Source organism: Engystomops pustulosus, chromosome 4 (assembly GCF_040894005.1).
Source record: "Engystomops pustulosus chromosome 4, aEngPut4.maternal, whole genome shotgun sequence".
NCBI lineage: Eukaryota > Metazoa > Chordata > Amphibia > Anura > Leptodactylidae > Engystomops > Engystomops pustulosus.
The window spans coordinates 87,408,691-87,427,709 of NC_092414.1; the positions used below are offsets into that span (position 1 = coordinate 87,408,691).

At 41.7% G+C, this 19,019-nt stretch overlaps 2 protein-coding genes and 3 non-coding genes across 6 annotated transcripts; 2 read left to right on the plus strand and 3 right to left on the minus strand.

The window, feature by feature from the left end:
• Positions 1 to 2,655: 2,655 nt before the first annotated feature.
• Positions 2,656 to 8,524, minus strand: RPL18A (ribosomal protein L18a). The gene is made up of 5 exons (XM_072146615.1): positions 8,366 to 8,524; positions 7,247 to 7,426; positions 5,213 to 5,342; positions 3,813 to 3,922; positions 2,656 to 2,801 (listed from the first exon to the last, which is right to left on the minus strand). Exons 1-5 carry the CDS (start codon positions 8,381 to 8,383, stop codon positions 2,709 to 2,711), a joined length of 531 nt encoding a protein of 176 aa, XP_072002716.1. The 5' UTR covers positions 8,384 to 8,524; the 3' UTR covers positions 2,656 to 2,708.
• LOC140129329 (small nucleolar RNA SNORA68) lies at positions 6,600 to 6,731 on the minus strand. Its single transcript, XR_011855522.1, has one exon. It is a non-coding gene; the product is annotated as a small nucleolar RNA SNORA68 (small nucleolar RNA).
• On the minus strand, positions 7,841 to 7,972 carry LOC140129328 (small nucleolar RNA SNORA68). Its single transcript, XR_011855521.1, has one exon. It is a non-coding gene; the product is annotated as a small nucleolar RNA SNORA68 (small nucleolar RNA).
• A 3,080-nt stretch (positions 8,525 to 11,604) lies between the features above and the next one.
• Positions 11,605 to 18,054, plus strand: HEMK2 (HemK methyltransferase 2, ETF1 glutamine and histone H4 lysine). 2 transcript variants are annotated; one of them, XM_072146617.1, is made up of 7 exons: positions 11,605 to 11,740; positions 11,842 to 11,974; positions 13,512 to 13,598; positions 14,102 to 14,192; positions 15,092 to 15,175; positions 15,760 to 15,901; positions 17,205 to 18,054. In XM_072146617.1, the coding sequence occupies exons 2-7, from the start codon at positions 11,850 to 11,852 to the stop codon at positions 17,315 to 17,317; spliced, it is 642 nt and encodes a 213-aa protein (XP_072002718.1). In that variant the 5' UTR covers positions 11,605 to 11,740; positions 11,842 to 11,849; the 3' UTR covers positions 17,318 to 18,054. The 2 variants fall into 2 exon arrangements, with proteins under 2 accessions (XP_072002718.1, XP_072002719.1); XM_072146618.1 differs by lacking the exon at positions 11,605 to 11,740 and having other exon boundaries at positions 11,747 to 11,974.
• On the plus strand, positions 14,355 to 14,426 carry TRNAD-GUC (transfer RNA aspartic acid (anticodon GUC)). Its single transcript has one exon. It is a non-coding gene; the product is annotated as a tRNA-Asp (tRNA).
• Positions 18,055 to 19,019: the final 965 nt, after the last annotated feature.

Genomic DNA, 19,019 nt, shown 5'->3' on the forward strand with positions numbered 1-19,019 from the left:
TGCAAGTAAAATTCTTTAAGTTTTTAAGTGTGAGAACTACAATCATCAAAAAACATTTTCCTCCAACATCTTAGAAAAATAGCAGACAGAATACAAATGATATCCCTTGTGCTGTTTTTGTTCTATACTAGTTCGATACGCAAGGGTAAAAAAAGAATTGTGCAGGCTGCAATCTACCTCACAACTACCTTCGAACCTATTGAAATTTTCCACTAACCTCTTTAAAGGGCACCTACCACCACAAATCTACTTATAAAGGTAGATCGGGTGGCAGGTGAATCAATGGGACGTGAGGATAGCCCTTTTAAGGGCTAATCCTCACGTCCCCGCACTTTTTTGTAAACTTTTATTACTCGAATATGTTAATTTTGTTATGTGGCTACTTGGGCGTGGAGTAGCCGCATCTGAGATTACACGAGGCGGCTACTCCACGCCCCGGTAGCCACTTTACCCCTCCTACTCACCATCTTCGGCGCGCAGCTGCTCGTAGCTGCGCGCCCTCGTCCGCCGATCTTGCCGTCTGCGCATGCGCAGAACAGCAGGCCCGCCCCTGTGCAGCCCCGGCTTCGGAGCAGTGACCGCGCAGGCGCGGGCCTGCTGTTCTGCGCATGCGAACATGGTGAGTAGGAGGGGTAAAGTGGCTACCGGGGCGTGGAGTAGCCGCCTCGTGCAATCTCAGATGCGGCTACTCCACGCCCAAGTAGCCACATAACAAAATTAACATATTCGAGTAATAAAAGTTTACAAAAAAGTGCGGGGACGTGAGGATTAGCCCTTAAAAGGGCTATCCTCACGTCCCATTGATTCACCTACCACCCGATCTACCTTTATAGGTAGATTTGTGGTGGTAGGTTTCCTTTAAAGGGGTTGGCTGCTTATTTAACATAAATTGCCCATGTGCCTTTACTGCCTTAATATTACCTGAATGATCACCAATTGATTCATAATCCCCGATGCTTCCTTTAGTGCTGTGTGCAGACTAGTGATGGGTCATGCCAGCACAGAGTCAGCTCTTTCATATGAACAACAGGAGTCAGTTTCCTTCAGTGAGCTGATAGGGGTAGTGAGCTTATTGGCTCCTCCCCGCCCCCTTTAACCTAATAAAATCAGGTTAAAAGTGGAGTGGTGAGACTGGCCTGAGACTCCATATAATATATTTAATAGGGAGGCGTTCAGGAGCCAGAAGAGACTACTCTTTAGCAAGCGGAGCCTAATGATCCAGCTCACAAAGAAGAGCTGGACTTCCATCACTAGTGCAGACTGTGGGATCTTTGTTAGTCGCTGCACTAATAAAAAGGGACCTGCAGAAGGAGATTTTGACTTGTTTGCTGCATATTGCAGGTAACCCCTGCAATCAGGGCTGGCTGTGCCTGTTATAACCCTTTGACCGTAACTGGCAGTAGTGAAAAGCAATCAGCGCATGGGCACCAACACATTGGCTTTAATTAATGCCATAATGCAGTTACAGGAGCAACAATCATTTTCTATGACAACCGGGAGTCTTATAAGGGGACCCCAGGACCTATCATTGCTGAGGATCTGTAAGTTAGTTTACAGATTTATAGCAAATTCTCCTTATTATGCAATACAGTAGTATTTCAGTAGTTCATGTGAATAAGGCCTTAAGATTAGTTCACATCTTTTGTGCCATACTGTATTATTTAGAGCACTGTTAATTCCATGGTGCTGTACAATCAGCGAGTGGTTCACATTACAAGTGCAAATACAAAAACTACAGTGACACGTGCAAGGAGGACCCTACCCCCGTGGGAGGGTAGATGGAGACAAGGTGAGGGAGAGCAGTTTGTGCATGGAAGGTGATCCTAAACAGGTGAGTTTTCAAATTACGTTTGAAGGTTTAATAGTGGGGACAGCGACACATTTTGGTAGAGTTGTAATAACATAGGGCACTGTCAAATCCCACTGAAGCATCGGTCTGCCAGTATATGCTGGAAACCTTTTCAACATATATGCTTTGCATGAAAAAAAAAAAAAAATATCCCAGCTGTTTCACAGAGACACATGCAGCTTATGTACATGTGCCATATGATGGCACAATCCCACAGGCTGCGCACAGAGCAGAGGACAGGAGTGCCTGCATTATATAGAAACATCTAGTTCTTAATCATGGTCGAACCACGGACCATGATTAAGAACTAGATGTCTGTTTGTACCACGAAGGTCTTTTTGGCAAGGACGCATCTGATGATGACTAACTTTTTTAATGGATGGAATAAAAATGACTTAACGAATACAGGGATCTTTTTTTGGAGTGCTGGATCCAGATTTTGTTTTTCCTTTGGATAATGCAGAGACTCCCATCCTCTGTTCAGCCCATGAGATAGTGCCACCATATAGCACATATACACTGACTGCACTCGTCCATGTGAAACAGCCCTAGGTTGTTTAATGCAGGACACCAATTCCTTCCTCCAAAGCTCACCCCCATCCACTAGGTTCCAGAATGAGCTAAAATCTTGAAAAGTTCCAAGACCCTTTAGTAGGGCAGTGATCTTCATGTTATCTTTCCATGTATCAATTGCTGAATGAATGACTAAAAGAACCTGAGCCAGTTTTATTCTATGAACCTATAAAATGGTTTTCTATTACTCTAGGGCCTTGTACTGTACAAAAAAAAGTAATCAACTCTGCAGAGACATTTCCAAATAATAATTTTATTTGACCACAGAACAAAGAGTTTGCCTTGCTTAGAAGAAGGTGTTTGGTCTCTTGGTGGTGAAGCGGGGCTTGTGCTGGCGACGCAGAACTCTGTGTGGCAGAGGGAACTTGATCTTTGAGTCCTAAAAAGGTCAGAAGTAAAACATATGCATTATTTCTAACAAACAGACTTTGAAACAGAAAATTCTACTTCTGGTACCATTTTCTCCATCAACTACAAAGGGAATATTTTTCAGTATGTAGAACCTAATTAACATCCAAATCACTGGTCTAAATGTCAAGCAATTGGAAGCTGCAAGGGGTGGGGGTGGGGGGTGGGGGATGTAGATTCCTTACTGCTGCATCCAAGTTAACCAAAAAGCAGCATCTGTGAAGGGTGCAAAGTACTCGTTTGGGTTATACAAATTTACTTTCAACTACGGAGAGTTCAATAAACCCCAATTCTGATTATGAGAAGGCTCCATCACAGTCAGCGAACAGCATCACAATGAATTATAGCTGCATCCCCTAGATAAGTAGGAGAGTCAGAATCTGCTTTCACATCACTGACTGTATGCCATTATGCTAGGTAAAGTGCAAATATGTTTTCCAGGACAAGATAAGGAAAACAATGCGACTTCAGCTACCTTGTACAACAGCCTCATTATCCAGCAAGACTTTCAGGAAGTTTAATGAAAATCATTAGGCTTCCTGAAAGTCATGCTCAATGTTAAGGGGGCTGTCTTACAAGGTTGGTAGAGAGGAGTTTTTCTTACCACAACATGGAAATCATTTGAAGAGAACCCCTTAGTGAAGCATCAATGGCTGCAAGTCTCAATCCTGAAAGGAAGCTTCAACTGGCAAAGCCTACCATGATGCTAGCCATAAATATTGAAACTTGTGAAGGAGTTGGAAGATACAGCTCGCCTACAAGTCTAAAAATTCCTCGACGAGGTAACTGGGTATTTTCTTAGAGGTGAACAGCATTGCTTTTTGTGCTGCCAAGCCTAAGCTCCAAGACTAGCATTTATTTCTATACTGCACTGGTCAACCAAATATAGCCAAACTTTTAAATGTAAATGACAGGAAATAAAAACTGAATTTCATGATGAGAAGCTACTGATAATTCTGTTGTGAAACGGTGTATTACTTACATGGAACTGCTTGATGGCTGGTCTGCGACACTTGTTGGCAGGAATCACCTCTACTTTCATGATCTGAATGGAGTGTGCACGAGCACGATGGCGTGCACCCATGTCACGGTCTAGGAGTAAATGTAAAGCCTATGAAGCTGTGCAGTTAAATCAGTTTCTTAAGTTTTTAAAATTCTGAATGTAGAAAATACACAAGATATTGTATTTAACTAAAAGGCAATATGAGTTGGAGAGTAAATTAAATCACAAGAACACTGGATGGATGGTTATTGTAATTTTCAGTTTATGATTAAGATTGATACAATATATTTTTGTTCATAGGTTATACTATACATAATTATTGGTGAAAATGGGGTTTCAGGATAAAGTGGCCTTTCTGAGATGTGGCAATAAGAACCATTTTTTTTTTTTGCATTTGAGCTGTGTCATAGTAGAAGTGATTTGTGGGAGAAGATTCATTCGAAGATTGAGACAAATACGTAAGGGCTCTCACTGTTGACTAAAGAAGTTATTGCCAGATACCGCATGAGCCCAAATCCCCCTCCCCCGAAAAATAGTTTATTGGTTGGCTTTAGTGGATAAGATTATGAGATAAACTCAAAAAACCAAAAAGGATTAGATTGAAATATTGGATTAGGATATTTGGATGAGATAAAGAGGTTATTGCCCCCCTTCTTTCCTACTGGGGTGCAAGAGCATGGCTCATTGGCCAAATCAGGGTTAGTGGAGACATTTCTGGACTATGCATAGGCATTTTTATGGCTAATTTGGGTGTAAAGGATTATTCCTAGAGTGTATATGATCCTTAATAAGGAGATTGACATTTGAGGTCATTTGTGTGGTAGATTTTGTATATTTTTACATGTCAGATTATTAAAACCCCTTCAATTACTGCCAAAAAATTTTTTTTAATTTGAATGACATGGCTATCATTTGCATTGATATTATTTAAAAATTTAATAAAGATTTGGTTATTAAAAATAAAATCAAGCTGGACAGTTGCCTACGTGTACATAGAGATATTTTTCATTCCCCGAAACCAAGTCTAATGGAAAGATGCCATTAAGATTACCATTGAAAAAGCAAATTCCACCATGGAATAAAGCGCAGCTAAATGTTAAACCATCATTTCATAGATGCAGACATTAAACTTCATTTTTCAGGGAATCTGTCATTAGGGAGATCATTTTTACCTGAAGCGACCAGGGATTTGATATTGTTCATAAAAGCAGTTTTTTAAATGAACATGCCATAGGCTCTTTCAAGAGAAAGAAAAAGTCCCAATAACAGGCTCCCTTTTAGAATTTCTTTGAGTATTTATCAATGTATAAACACTAACTTGTAAAGTTAAAAGCCTCAGAAGATTAGTTACATTTTATGGAAAAAATAGAAGTACTTACAGCACTGGGTCACTGCAGCAGCTGTAGTCAAGTCTCTGTACTCCCTGTACATGTTGTGTGTTCCACTACGAGAATCATAACGCAGCCAGATGCCGAAGTTTTTCACCTTCAGAGGAGTTTTCTCATAAACCTAAAATAGTAAATATAGAATGTCAGCTCCATTTACCAATGTAGCCTGCTATTCTTGTAATTTGGAAGAAATTCTGACATTGCGCTCAGTAGTTACAGTATTCCTCACTATAAAAAAAACACATTCATGTTTAATTCCATTACAAGAGGCTTAATGTAATCCCCTTTCTAAATTGTAGCCGTTCCAGAACCATGAGGGATCCATTTGAGAGCTGCTAACTACTCCTATAGAATGAATGTAAAAAGGGAACCCATCCTCTCAAATTTACACGCCACAACAAGGGTTGTCTTCATGGTGTAACAAAGATTTAAAACCAGTCCCATGCCAATGACTTAAGCGTTTAATAGACTAAAAGTAGCATGAGAGCCCAGAAAAAACACTGCTCAAGTGCTAAAGGAGCAAGAGAAAGTTGGGCACAATGTGTAAAGTCAAATCAGAGTGGCTAGAGTAGCCCCTTAGACTCATTTACAGTTTTAAGCATTGATTTTAGAACAAAGGAGGCCATGAATAACAAATTCTGGCCTGGTTTATCATGCTTGATTCCAGATTTTTTTTTGAAAAAAAAAAATGCAAGAAAAAGCACCACCATCTCAGACTAAGCGACTTCACTTAAAGGGGACCTACCACCACGATTCTACCTCTAAAGGTAGAACGGGTGGTAGGTGGATAAATGGGACGTAAGGATAGCCCTTTTTGGGCTAATCCTTACGTCCCGGCTATCCTTTTGTAAACTTTAATCAGTTGATATGCTAATTTAATTAAGCGGCTACTGCACTGCACAGAATGTCAATGGGCTTTCCTTGATTGTTAACTCATCCATCATGGAGAACCTAGCACCTCAAAAGTTAATAAAAGCAGCAGTGGCTTCCAGAACCAATGTAGTGCAAGAAGTGGCACTGAGCAGGTTATTTTAGTTCAGCTCCTGACAACTAGAATGCATCTTCTAATTATCCATGGCAAGTGTCTATATACAGGTAGTGAATCTAAATATAAACTTGTATAAAATTGCATTTTGAAGGAAACCTGGCCAAAATTTTGGCATGGACAGGTTCCCAGAGAACCACAAGGATGCTGTTGATTCAGAAAAGAAAAAAAAAAAAAAAGATGGAAGGAAATCAAAGTTCATTATATGCATTTTGTAGCAGCTTTTTTTTTTTTTTTTTAGCTGAATCAAGGGTGTCTTGAGGTTTAAGGACTACTGCAACCCTGTCCGTACCGAAATGTCCGTTAAAAGTGGCAACAGGTTGCCTTTAACAGATTTATAGAACCTTGATTTCACTTTCATAGGCACAACAGCTCTTGAAAGGCGACAAGGTACAACCTTACTTTGGGCACAACAGACAAGATTATCACATGGCAAAATAATAATCTTTGGGTTTTGTGTGCCATTCTGCTTTAAACCAGAAACTGAACATATTATAGGCCAATTCTTGTCCTATACATAGAAACTTTCAGTGGTATTTTCTGATATGTCCTTAGTCCCAAACCAATTTCTTCTGTTTTAACAGTGTTAAAATGTCAAATGTTTATAGACCTTTAAACAGGAATATGCCTGCATTTTAGTAACTTAATATAATTTACACTGATACTATTTGGGGAACTGAACAACCTTTAGATCAACTTATACATTTTACACAGATATTTCTATGGGATACTTTATCAGTAGATCAAGCATTTTGGGACAGTTATAGCCCATGTGTTGAAGATTTTTTTTTTTTTAATTAGGGCAACATGGAAAAGGACTACTAGGGTCTTTGAAGCCTAAGAGGCCCAATAGGTAATACAGTATACATGTACTGTACATTTGCGGGTGCCAAGCTGTCATTGCATTGTGTTAATTGTCACCAAAAGTGCAAGAAGAAACCCCATTTTAATATCTGTACTGGTTTTATGCAAGGACTTACTTGTCCACAGTACACAATCTCGCCAGACGCCTTCTTCATCTTTTTTAGTTGAGATACAAAGTACCAGAAGCGAGACTTTGCCACAACATTGTTAGGCGCAAAGATTCTCATACGGTAAAGAGGTGGTGCAGGCGTCTTGGTTGTGGGCAGACTGCGCCCAATTACTTTGTACTCTCGAAGCTACAAGAAGAAGAAAAATAAATAGAAGTTACACCAGAGCTGACAAGTTATCCTTATATACCAGAGGTTTAATGTCACAAGTGTGCATAAGAAAAGTGTCAGTACCAAGTCTAGTAGTTTCTGCAGATGAGAATAGGAGATCAGAGCATCCGACTTTTCCTTCAATACTTTTATAAGATTTAACCTAATAATTCCTAGAATGGACAGATGTCACATAGGAAATATCTACAGTAACTGCAATCTGACATATCCACAGGAACTAAATAACATAAAAACACCCCTGAATGCATCACCTGCGCCATAGGGTGATTGCACATAGAAATGTGGATCCCACTTAATAGTGAGCTCTTCACCACAATCCCTAGTAAGGCTAGTCTGAGGACACAGCATGCTGCAGTCTGATCTATGACACTGGCTTGTGGGATCTTCGATTTCACTGCCATGAGCACAGCAGCCCATGGAAGGCGACAAGATCCCATTACTATGTGCACAACAGACAAGACCATCATGGAGGGAGCACAATGGTCTTTGGGTTTTGTGTGCATTGTACAGGAGATGTGTGTATACGTAGTTATGTGTGAGACGCATGGGGATGTATCGGGCGGTGTACACACGAGGGAGCGCCGGTACCGGTATGCGGTTACCGGCGGCACTTCACCCCAAGTGCCTCTACAGACTAATGTCCGCAGTCGTCCACACACACTGTATAACCCCAGAAGGCGCCTCCAGACCCATCCAGAACCCTCCACTGATGCCGCATGGCTGAACGAGGGCCGCCATGATGTAGGCCGCAAGAAACGAGTGCCGATAAAACGCGCACAAGTCGCGTCCAGCCCGGCCCATCGCACACAGGGGATCTCGGGTAAACCCTATGGTCACCATGGAGCGCCCCCGTTCTTTGTGTCTCCCCTCTGCGCCCCGGTCCCCGGCAGTTCTTACAGTGCCGGACGCCTTCATGCTGCCTCGATCCCTGCCGCCGAGCGAAAGGAAGTGCCAGGGCCTGCGCAGCGATACGTCACCCTGCTATTGTCTTCCTATTGGCTGGCTGCGAAAATATCTGGGTTCCGAATTGGTTAGACAATCTGTCAGTCAAGTTGTGCGTGGAAGTGCTGAGAGTATGTGTGCCGGCCACTGACATGTTCAACCTCAATTCAATCTGAGGGCCAGTTCCATCTGCGTTTGGCTTCCGTTTTTCCGTTTTTTTTTTTTTTTTTTAAACAGATTGTCTGGACAGATAAATTAATAGCAAAGTATCAGTTTTTTCAACAGATTGGTTTAGAAAATTGGATATTTTCCTTCCCTTCCTTAAAAGAGTGAAGAAATGGAAGTTTAACAGAGGTTTAATGTATCAGTTAAAAATCCCATTGACATCAATGTAAATTTTATCCATTATGGTCAGTTTGGCATCGTTCCGTTATTCATGCGTTTTTTTCAAATGGAGAAAAAGTACTGCAGCCTCCTCCTTTTTTTTCTGCCCAAAAAACGGATACCTGCCTGAACAGAACATGACAAAGGACATAAAATATACAAGTCAATGGGATCTTTAATTGATACATTAAAGCTCTGTTAAAACATTCATTCTTAACTCTTTTAACAGAGTGGAGGTAAGGAACGGTAGTGTGAACTTTTTTATTACAACTATTTGCTCAAGTAACGGAAGGTCTAACAAAAGATGTAAAAACGGATACTGTTGCAAGACTATAGAAATCAATGGCAAAAAAATGTTCTGTTATTCCGCTTTTTACATAAAAACTGCAAAACTGAAACCTGAACGCTGAAGGGAACTAGCCCTAAACCGAAAAATGTCAGTCTACTGAAACATCTAAAATTTCTAAGGAAAGTATTAGTCATGACGCTTACATTCCTGTAAGGGAAAAAAAAACTCCTTGGGCCAGTTCAGATCTGTTTTCAAGCCACGTTCGGTTTGGTTGCCTTTACATTACGTTTTGAAACACATTAATACCACTGAGGAGCCTAATTGCATTACTGTTACCATTTACAAAATGCAACTGTTAACGCAATCTTAATGAGGGAAGCGGGACATGTTCTGTGGCTACCTATCTACTGGGTGCATCTGTGGGGGCTACCTATCTACTAGGGGGACGGGGCGTGTACTGTGGCTACCTATCTACTGAGGGCATGTGGACTAGCTACGTATCTACTGGGAAGGCATATGCAGTGGCTACCTACCTAGTGAGGGCATGTGCGAGGACTACCTGTCTACTGTACATCATTTGCTGTGGCTACCCATTCAACTGAGGGAGACATGTGATGCACTGGCTAACTATCTACTTAGTAGCCATGTGCTGTGCTAGCTACCTATCTACTAGGAGGCATATGCTGCACTGGCTAACTTTGTACTGGGTGGGCATGTGCTGTGCTAGCTACCTATCCACTGGGAGTCATGTGCTGCACTGGCTACCCATATACCTGGGAGGGGGGCATGTGCTGCACTGGCTACCTATGTACTGGAGAGGCATGTGCCATGGCTACCTATTTACAGGGGAAAATGTGCTGTGGCTACCTATCAACTGAGGGAGGCATATGCTGCACTGGCTACCCATATACTGGGGGGGGGAGGGGTATGTGCTGCACTGGCTACCTACCTACTGGAGAGGCAAGTACTATGGCTACCTATATACGGGGGGGGGCATGTGTTGTGGCTACCTATCTACTGGGGGGCATGTGCTGTGGCTACCTATCTACTGAGGGAGGCATGTGATGCACTAGCTACCAACCTACTGGGACCATGTGCTGCACTGGCTACTTATATACTGGGGGGGGGGGGCATGCGCTTGGATAGCTACCTAACTACTGGGTGGGCATGTGATGGACAGGCTACCTGTCTACTTGGGGGGCATGTGCTGTGTTTATTTTTTTTTTAAATCAGGTAATTTTTATTAAAAAAGATTACAAACATTACATGAATAAAAAATATTTAAAGACTGACTCAGCAGTGGTTCTTTTACAATATCACATTTGTGCATTGCATCCATAGTTACAGTACAGTATGGAAATGTGCAGCCTTCAAACATACAGTATATTGAAACAAAAAACACAAAGAAATCCCCCCTTATATCAATCCCCCCACCCTCCCCGTGAGCCAGCTTCAACTATAACCAGTTGCTACCTTGTTTCCTGACTTGGGCATATGCATGTGCTGTGTTTCTACCTATCTACTTGGGAGGCATGTGCTGTGGCTACTACCTATCTACTGGGTGGGCAATCTATCTACTTGGGGGGCATGCGCTGTGCTGTCTACATACTTACTGAGGGGGCATGTACAGCACTGACTACCCTTCTAATGTGGGGGGAGGCATGTGCAGCACTGGCTACCTATCTACTGGAGAGGCATATGCCTGGCTGGCTACCTAACTAATTTGGGTTTTGAGAAGTTATTAATGACTTCAGCAGTAGTTGAATTCCAATGTTTAGGATTGGAAGGTTTAGGATGTTTATGGTCTTGTGCATGTAGCCAAAGAACTACAAAATGCTGCAGCAGTCTACGGGCGCCTTCCCACGTGCCATTTTCTTTGCGTTTTTACATGCATCCAAAATGCAAGTCGGAGGGGGTCTGCCTTAAACGCATGTGTTTCATTGCAAACGCATATGTTTTGGCCAAACCCCCTCCCGCTTTCGTTTTGGATGCGTTTAAAAACGCAACGAAAACGGCACGTGGGAAGGCGCCCTATGGTTGGTATTTGCTGTATAACATACAGCCGCTGCACCTATGTGTTGAATAGTTGTTAACAAATGACGGAAACCCGATCGACCCTCCCAGATGTTCTCAGGGGGCAGTGACTAGAATAATAATAATTCTTTATTTATGACTAGGTTTCTATCATTGTACATTTCTTGCTTTATAATATGTTCCATTTTTCATCCAGGATCACGCACTGTTATAAATAGGCCTATACTTTTCTCTGACTACTCTATAGTAATGTTAGTGAATAAGTCCTGAGCTGTAGTAGTGCAGAACCAGCACATTGTATTGAGTCATCTGCTTCTGTCTGCATGTCGAGTCAAGGTGTCAGATGAACCACAATCGAAACAATGTATAAACCTTTATGTCCCCTGATCCAGTGATGCTGATAGCAGCCATTCACATCTTCTCGTTACTGGATCAGTGCGCGGCCTGTAGGCTGCAGCCGCCATTATAGTCTCTGACTCTCACTATGGAGAACACGGAGCAGCAAACCGAACGAAAACCGCCCAGCGCAGTCACATGACCTCCTCGCGGCACGTGACCCTGACGTCTCTTCAGTGTAGCACATAACGTGCGCGGAGTGATGCGGCTGTAGAGTGATCGCTGGGGTCAGTGTAACGTGGTGATGACGTCTGTGCGTCGGTGACGTCATATATTAACTAGAACTTTGTGTGACGTCAGGCTGTAACCGTGAGATTTTCCCTTACAGCCCGCAGCATGTATCCGACCCCCGTGCACTCTCATGTTGGCAGAGGAGCTTTCAGTGAAGTGTATGACCCGGCTGAGGACACGTTTCTTCTCATTGATGCCTTGGAGAAGGAGGCAGAGGAGCTGAAATCTGGGTAACTGAAGGTTTCCTAGCTCATTGTATGGAGTTCTGTATGTTCAGCCAGTATTACTTCTATGGCTTCCAGACCACCTCTCCACATATACACAACAGGCGCCCTCTGCTGGGATCCTAATGGGCAGCAGCACACATAGGGGATCAGGGGCACCCCCATACTCATGTTTCTTGGGGGCCTTGGAACCTGCAGAGATCACTTTTATGGAAAGGTGATACAATGTTGCGTTCATGGCACTTAGCAAGCCCAAAGAAAACCCAATGTTCCCTCAGCATGTTATCACAATTGGAAGTTTTGGGTTGCGCCTTAAACGCATTAAAAAAAAGCAGTGTGTGAACACGGCCTGAGCATCATAGTGATGTTTAATACAAGAAGTACCTTCCTCCCTGCACAACAGCAGCGCTGAACTGTAATCCTGATCACAGGTCCTGCTACATATGGTCAGCTCATGGTTGTGTGAGGGACAATAAGGCTGTGGACACACTTGGCAGAATTGTTGCATTGGAATTTCTGGTGGCTGAGGCATAAGTGATTTATCAGTGTAGCATTTCTATATATCCCATCCGAATGCTGCAAATTAGAAAAGTGCAGCTGATGGATGGAGCTGCCTGTCCCTGGTTCCTCCTGTGTGATGAAGCCCGATTTCTCTTGGCTGAAGTGGCTGCTTAAAGGGGTATTCCGGGAATATGAACATCTGACACAAAAACCCATGATGATTTAAATAAATGAATACAACAATACTCAATGTCATTAGTCACAAAACTGAGCTTAAATAGTTTGATTTTATGATTTACAAAATTTATCGCCTCTCTAAAGTAGGTGGAGTTATCACTAAGATGGCCGCCACTGGAAACTACAAGTCCCATGATCCTTTAGCTCTCAGTAACTCCTCCTCCCTCTTATGCTCTGCTCCCAGTGATGATGTAACATATTTTCTTGCTCTGTTACCATAGTAATGATGTGTAACTGCCATCACCACAACACTAGCCATACAGGATGCACTGCAACCAACCGACTACAGCCAAACATAGTGGTGATCACATGACCTGCCCAGACAGGTACAGGAAATGTGATGTGGACATGTGACCAGCGGCCATCTTCTGTCCTGTGTATGCTTCATAACGGACCGCACAGAGGAAATTAACGGACTGATTAAATGGCCAGTAACATTTTAATTCTTCATTACAGTCAATGTCATCAGCATTTTCTGCTAAGGGGAGCAACATTTTATATAACAACTAATTACACATTAGCTTATATTTTGAGTACCCATTTGTATATGAATTATACTGATTCCTGGAATACCCCTTTAATCCTGGGCTGTATTATGTTCCCAATATGAGTGGACTGCTGATCCAACTGCTTGGATCCCCAGTGTTCATTAGACCTAAGACCTCATTCACACTTGTGAAATACTGACCAAATACGCTTGTTTTTTCAGTCAAAATCCGTCTGCTATGGCGGCACTGGTTTTGCAAAAGGAAGCGACTTCCCTTTGGAAGTAGTTTGTCTTCTCATACCATTTTTTCTTCTCTAGAGTTGAGATCTGCCTAGAGATCGGCTGTGGGTCTGGTGTGGTATCTGCATTTGTAGCATCGCTTATTGGACCTAAAGCCTGGTATCTGTAAGTGTATTTTACCTTTTTATGGACTAATGTGAGGAGAGGTGCAGTAGCATGACTATTAAGGAATGTCCCAGACAAGTGACGGGAAGGGTCATCTTCTTGGGACTACCTTCCATCAACCACAGTGATTTTTGTCCATCTTTGTATTAAACCATGGATTGTGTGTAATGCAGCCCTAGCATTGTTACTTTTTCACTATTTTATGCCATAACGTGTTAAACATCCTAGGGAGGCCAGGAAGTTGAAAACGTTTTTCGTGGAGCTGCTTTTATGGTAATGACCCAGCAGAGAAAGGGGAAAATAGTCCTGTGCAGGTTTATCCCCATGAGACTATTTTTGAGGAGTAAAACTGGTTATACAAGTGTTATAGACAGTTGTACAGGTGTTATTGTTGCCTCGGCCAGACATAGTACCACTACAGGTTGTGCTTTGTTTTTCTGTTATTTATAATGGCATCTGCAGATGAGAACTTAACTGAAAATTGTTTCTGATTCATGTTTTAGATGTACAGATATAAATCCCATGGCAGCTCTGTGCACAGTGGAGACCGCAAGTACAAATGCAGTTCACATTGATCCTATCATTACAAACTTGGTAAAAAAAAAAATAATAATAATAGGAATATTGGCTTCGTGTATGTTAACATATGTTCATCCATTAATTCATAAATATATATATCACCTCTCTGGTTTTAATGTGTGGGATATTCATGTGATAATGGTAAAGCTCCCGAGAGCATCAGCTTCTCTATGCAGTTCCTCGTTAGTATAGTGGTAAGTATCCCCGCCTGTCACGCGGGAGACCGGGGTTCGATTCCCCGACGGGGAGGCACTGATTTTTACATTTCTAATATTTATAAATCGTTATTATTGTAATTGTTTTTTTTTTCACATTATGAACCATATGACTTACTAACATAATATAACACGTAATACATAAAATACTGTCTGTTTGGAGCTTGTTTGCATTTGAGGGGGCACATTGTTTCTGCAGGTTGTGTTGCTTCTCGATATGTAGCTTTACTATTCAGATGAAAATCCTACTACATATGATGTCTATCACTCACTAAATGATGGTGGAAGTGTTGTGTGTAGGAAATATTTTCATTGATGGCTTTTGTATAAAAATAACTATACTGGGATTATTACTACTATTCAGTAAACTCCTACTAAACAGCACCCCTAGTGGTGAGCTCTGCAGAACTACAAGGGTCGTGGTATACGTTGATAGAAACTTCATACATATTCTACTGTAATTAAATTAGGGAGTTGTTTTTTTTTCTATATTTGTCAAAATTCTTTATTCTTGGTTGGGAAATTTTCTGATGCTGCTGTTAATTGCTGCTATGGTTGCTAGAGACTAAGAAGTATATATGGCTTTGTGATTCAGAGGTTTTCAGACCAACTAAAAGCTTATGTGACCGGCTAACACAAGAGAGCATGGCACAGTTCTGCTATGTTTGTTAATACATTGGTTATATACTCTGATTGCAGGTCAGCGGATTACTGCCACGTTTACAAGGACAGATTGACCTCCTTCTCTTCAACCCTCCTTATGTTGTAACCCCTTCGGAAGAGGTAACTGATAGATTATATCGCCTTTAGTGCTACTAATCTAAGAGAAATTCTGACACAGTTTGAGTTTTAGTTATTTAGTGTGTTGCTAATATTCATGAGGATGTATTTTACCTGTTCATTCCTACCTAGACGCCTGTGCTAATAATGCTCATTGCTTTTTCATAGGAGCAGCACAACAATATTTAATATATTATAATTATAATAAACATGAGTTTCCTTCAGTTTTTTTTATTGCAAATCGGCAAAACAGTTGATAAAATAGCAACAACAATTGATGTAAGTGCAGATGTAGGTATAGATGGAAAACATTAATAAAAATAAATATTTATATAGCGTCAGCATATTCCGCATCACATACACCTCACAAGACATTACAGAGCAATAACCTGGTTAGATGCATGCAGGGTCCTCATTCCTACTATTTCAACAGCTTACAATCCATAAAAGGTTCTGAGTCACTTCTCAGATGCAATTTAACCGTGCATTGTACTATTATCTGAATCAATACGGCTGACGTATCGAGACTACAGTAGGTTGATACAGCTCTATTTTAAAATATAATTATTTTGCTCTTTATCTTCTAGGTAGGAAGCAGAGGAATAGAGGCAGCCTGGGCTGGTGGTAAAAATGGCCGTGAAGTTATAGACCGGTTCCTTCCTGTAGTCCCCACACTCCTGTCTCCAAAAGGCATCCTGTATTTGCTTGTTCTGAAGGAGAACAATCCCGGTGAGATGTTTCATGTCTTGTTGCTTCATAGGTTTTTTTTATGTTTTCCCTTATTGGTGTTAGAAAATAGTCCTATGCTTGGACTACAAGGAGGAGTACTGTGTGTACCCCTGAGAGGCTTTATATTGTGTATATACACTCACCGGCCACTTTATTAGGTACACCTGTCCAACTGCTCGTTAACACTTAATTTCTAATCAGCCAATCACATGGCGGCAACTCAGTGCATTTAGGCATGTAGACATGGTCAAGACAATCTCCTGCAGTTCAAACCGAGCATCAGTATGGGGAAGAAAGGTGATTTGAGTGCCTTTGAACGTGGCATGGTTGTTGTTGCCAGAAGGGCTTGTCTGAGTATTTCAGAAACTGCTGATCTACTGGGATTTTCACGCACAACCATCTCTAGAGTTTACAGAGAATGGTCCGAAAAAGAAAAAACATCCAGTGAGCGGCAGTTCTGTGGGCGGAAATGCCTTGTTAATGCCGGAGGTCAGAGGAGAATGGGCAGACTGGTTCGAGCTGATAGAAAGGCAACAGTGACTCAAATCGCCACCCGTTATAACCAAGGTAGGCAGAAGAGCATCTCTGAACACACAGTACGTCGACCTTTGAGGCAGATGGGCTACAGCAGCAGAAGACCACACCGGGTGCCACTCCTTTCAGCTAAGAACAGGAAACTGAGGCTACAGTTTGCACAAGCTCATCGAAATTGAGTCACTGAGTATAGTTGCTGACCATGTCCATCCCTTTATGACCACAATGTACCCAACATCTGATGGCTACTTTCAGCAGGATAATGCGCCATGTCATAAAGCTGGAATCATCTCAGACTGGTTTCTTGAACATGACAATGAGTTCACTGTACTCAAATGGCCTCCACAGTCACCAGATCTCAATCCAATAAAGCATCTTTGGGATGTGGTGGAACGGGAGATTCGCATCATGGATGTGCAGCCGACAAATCTGCGGCAACTGTGTGATGCCATCATGTCAATATGGACCAAAATCTCTGAGGAATGCTTCCAGCACCTTGTTGAATCTATGCCATGAAGAATTGAGGCAGTTCTGAAGGCAAAAGGGGGTCCAACCCGTTACTAGCATGGTGTACCTAATAAAGTGGCCGGTGAGTGTATATCAGTTTAGGCCTCATTTTATGGGTCACATCGGGGCTACCCATGGGGTCCGCAAGGTGAGACTTGCATGGGTTGTGCCAACTTTATCAATGATCCCCTCTCCCCAGTGGTATATAAAAGTCTTCCCTTTACCTGTCTATGTAATACTAAGTGGATATTTATGCTTTCAGATGACATCCTGGAGAATATGAATTCATATGGATTAGAAGGATCCAAGGCTCTTTCTAGACAAGCCGGAAGAGAGCATCTTACTATATTAAAATTCCGCAAATCTGCAAATTGACATTGAATGCAGTGACATCTACTAGGGAATATATAAACCCCTTTATTGGCACAAGTGTCACCCCCCAGAAATTAGAATGTCCAGTCGTTTGGATCCATGTTGTCCACTAACTTAAAAGGACACCTGTCACCTGCCTTGTACAATGAAGCGTTTCCTGTTTGGCCTGACAATGTGGATTGATGGCTGAGTTAGACAACTTTCTTCAACCACCACATGTGTGTTGACCAGCTGCTTTGTTGTGGAGGTACTTACAGATGATGTAGCTGATTATATGGTAGAAGGACCATTATCTGAAATATGAAATAACAGAAAGGACCGGGATCATGCGGGAAAAAAAACCAAGGGGACCGCTAAGACAAAAAGATAATCTGTTTAACCCACTCTGGCTCCCAATGCCCGGTACTCCCGGTTTCAGGCTTCATGCTCGACTGCAAGTCACAGGGAATCACTTGACCAGGGGTCTTCATTTTCTGTGTTGTCCTCTGGTCCAGGGTGGCAAATCATAGGATGAAGCAGGAAACCGAGAGTACTGGACTGACTTGGGAACTGGAAGAGTGTTTTTCTTGCCCCAGCACCGACCCCTTTAAGTCTGTGTTTTCTGCTTTGGATTTTAACAGATTGTGAAGCAGAAGATCACCTTAAAATCCCCCTAAAATACTAGGAAATTCTGTTGATATTTTTCACTGTAATATTTTTATACCTTATTGATTCACCTGCAAATAAAACATTTCGCCTTCTGCCTGCTTTCACATTTAATATTGTATGTATATTGCGTGTTCTTTTATATATTAGGGTATGTGTTTTATATCGCATTGTGACATATCATTTTCCCTTCGGGGATAATAAATTACTATTATTGTTATCTTAGATTATTTAATTATACGCATCAGTCTCTGTCCCCATGGGGCTCACAATCTTATCAACCTACCAGTATGTTTTGGATTGTGGGAGGAAACCGGAGGACCATTTGTAATGAAGTCTACAGCCTATATTAGATGTGCAGAGAACTAGTGATGTAGTCCATGGGGGAGATTGATAAATGGTTTTTCTGGCCTGTTTTGGCGTAAAAAAGTTGCACAGTCACTCGGTCCCCTCCTGGTGTATGTTCTGCAACTTTTTATGCATTTTGAGACTTTTTTGCGAGAAAAATCCCAGACACAAGTAGAGCATAGGAACGTTTATTAAAGGGCCAAATCCTATTTTAATTAACCCCTACGGGACACAGCATCTTTTGGCCTTAAGGACGCGGCCCCATTTTTCAAATCTGGCCTGTGTCACTATAAGTGGTTATAGCGTGGGAACGCTGTGAGATATCCAGGGGATTTTGAGATTGTTTTCTCGTGACACATTGTACTTCAAATTAGTTTAAAAATTTGGATGAAATCTTTTGCGTTTAGTTATGAAAAAAAACAAAATTTGGCAAAAATTTTGAAAAATTCTTTATTTTCAACGTTCTAAATTCTCTACTTTTGATTCAGAAAGTCATAGCACCCAAATAAATTCATAACTTACATTTCCCAAATGTCTGCTTTATGTTGGCATGGTTTTTTAAGATTCCACATATTTTACTAGAATGTTATGAGGCTCAGAATTTGGGTGCCATTTTTCAAATTTTTTGTAAAATCGCCAAAACCTGTACTTAGATGGACCTGATCAACTTCTAATTGACACTGAGAGGCCTAAATAATAGCAAGACTCGTAA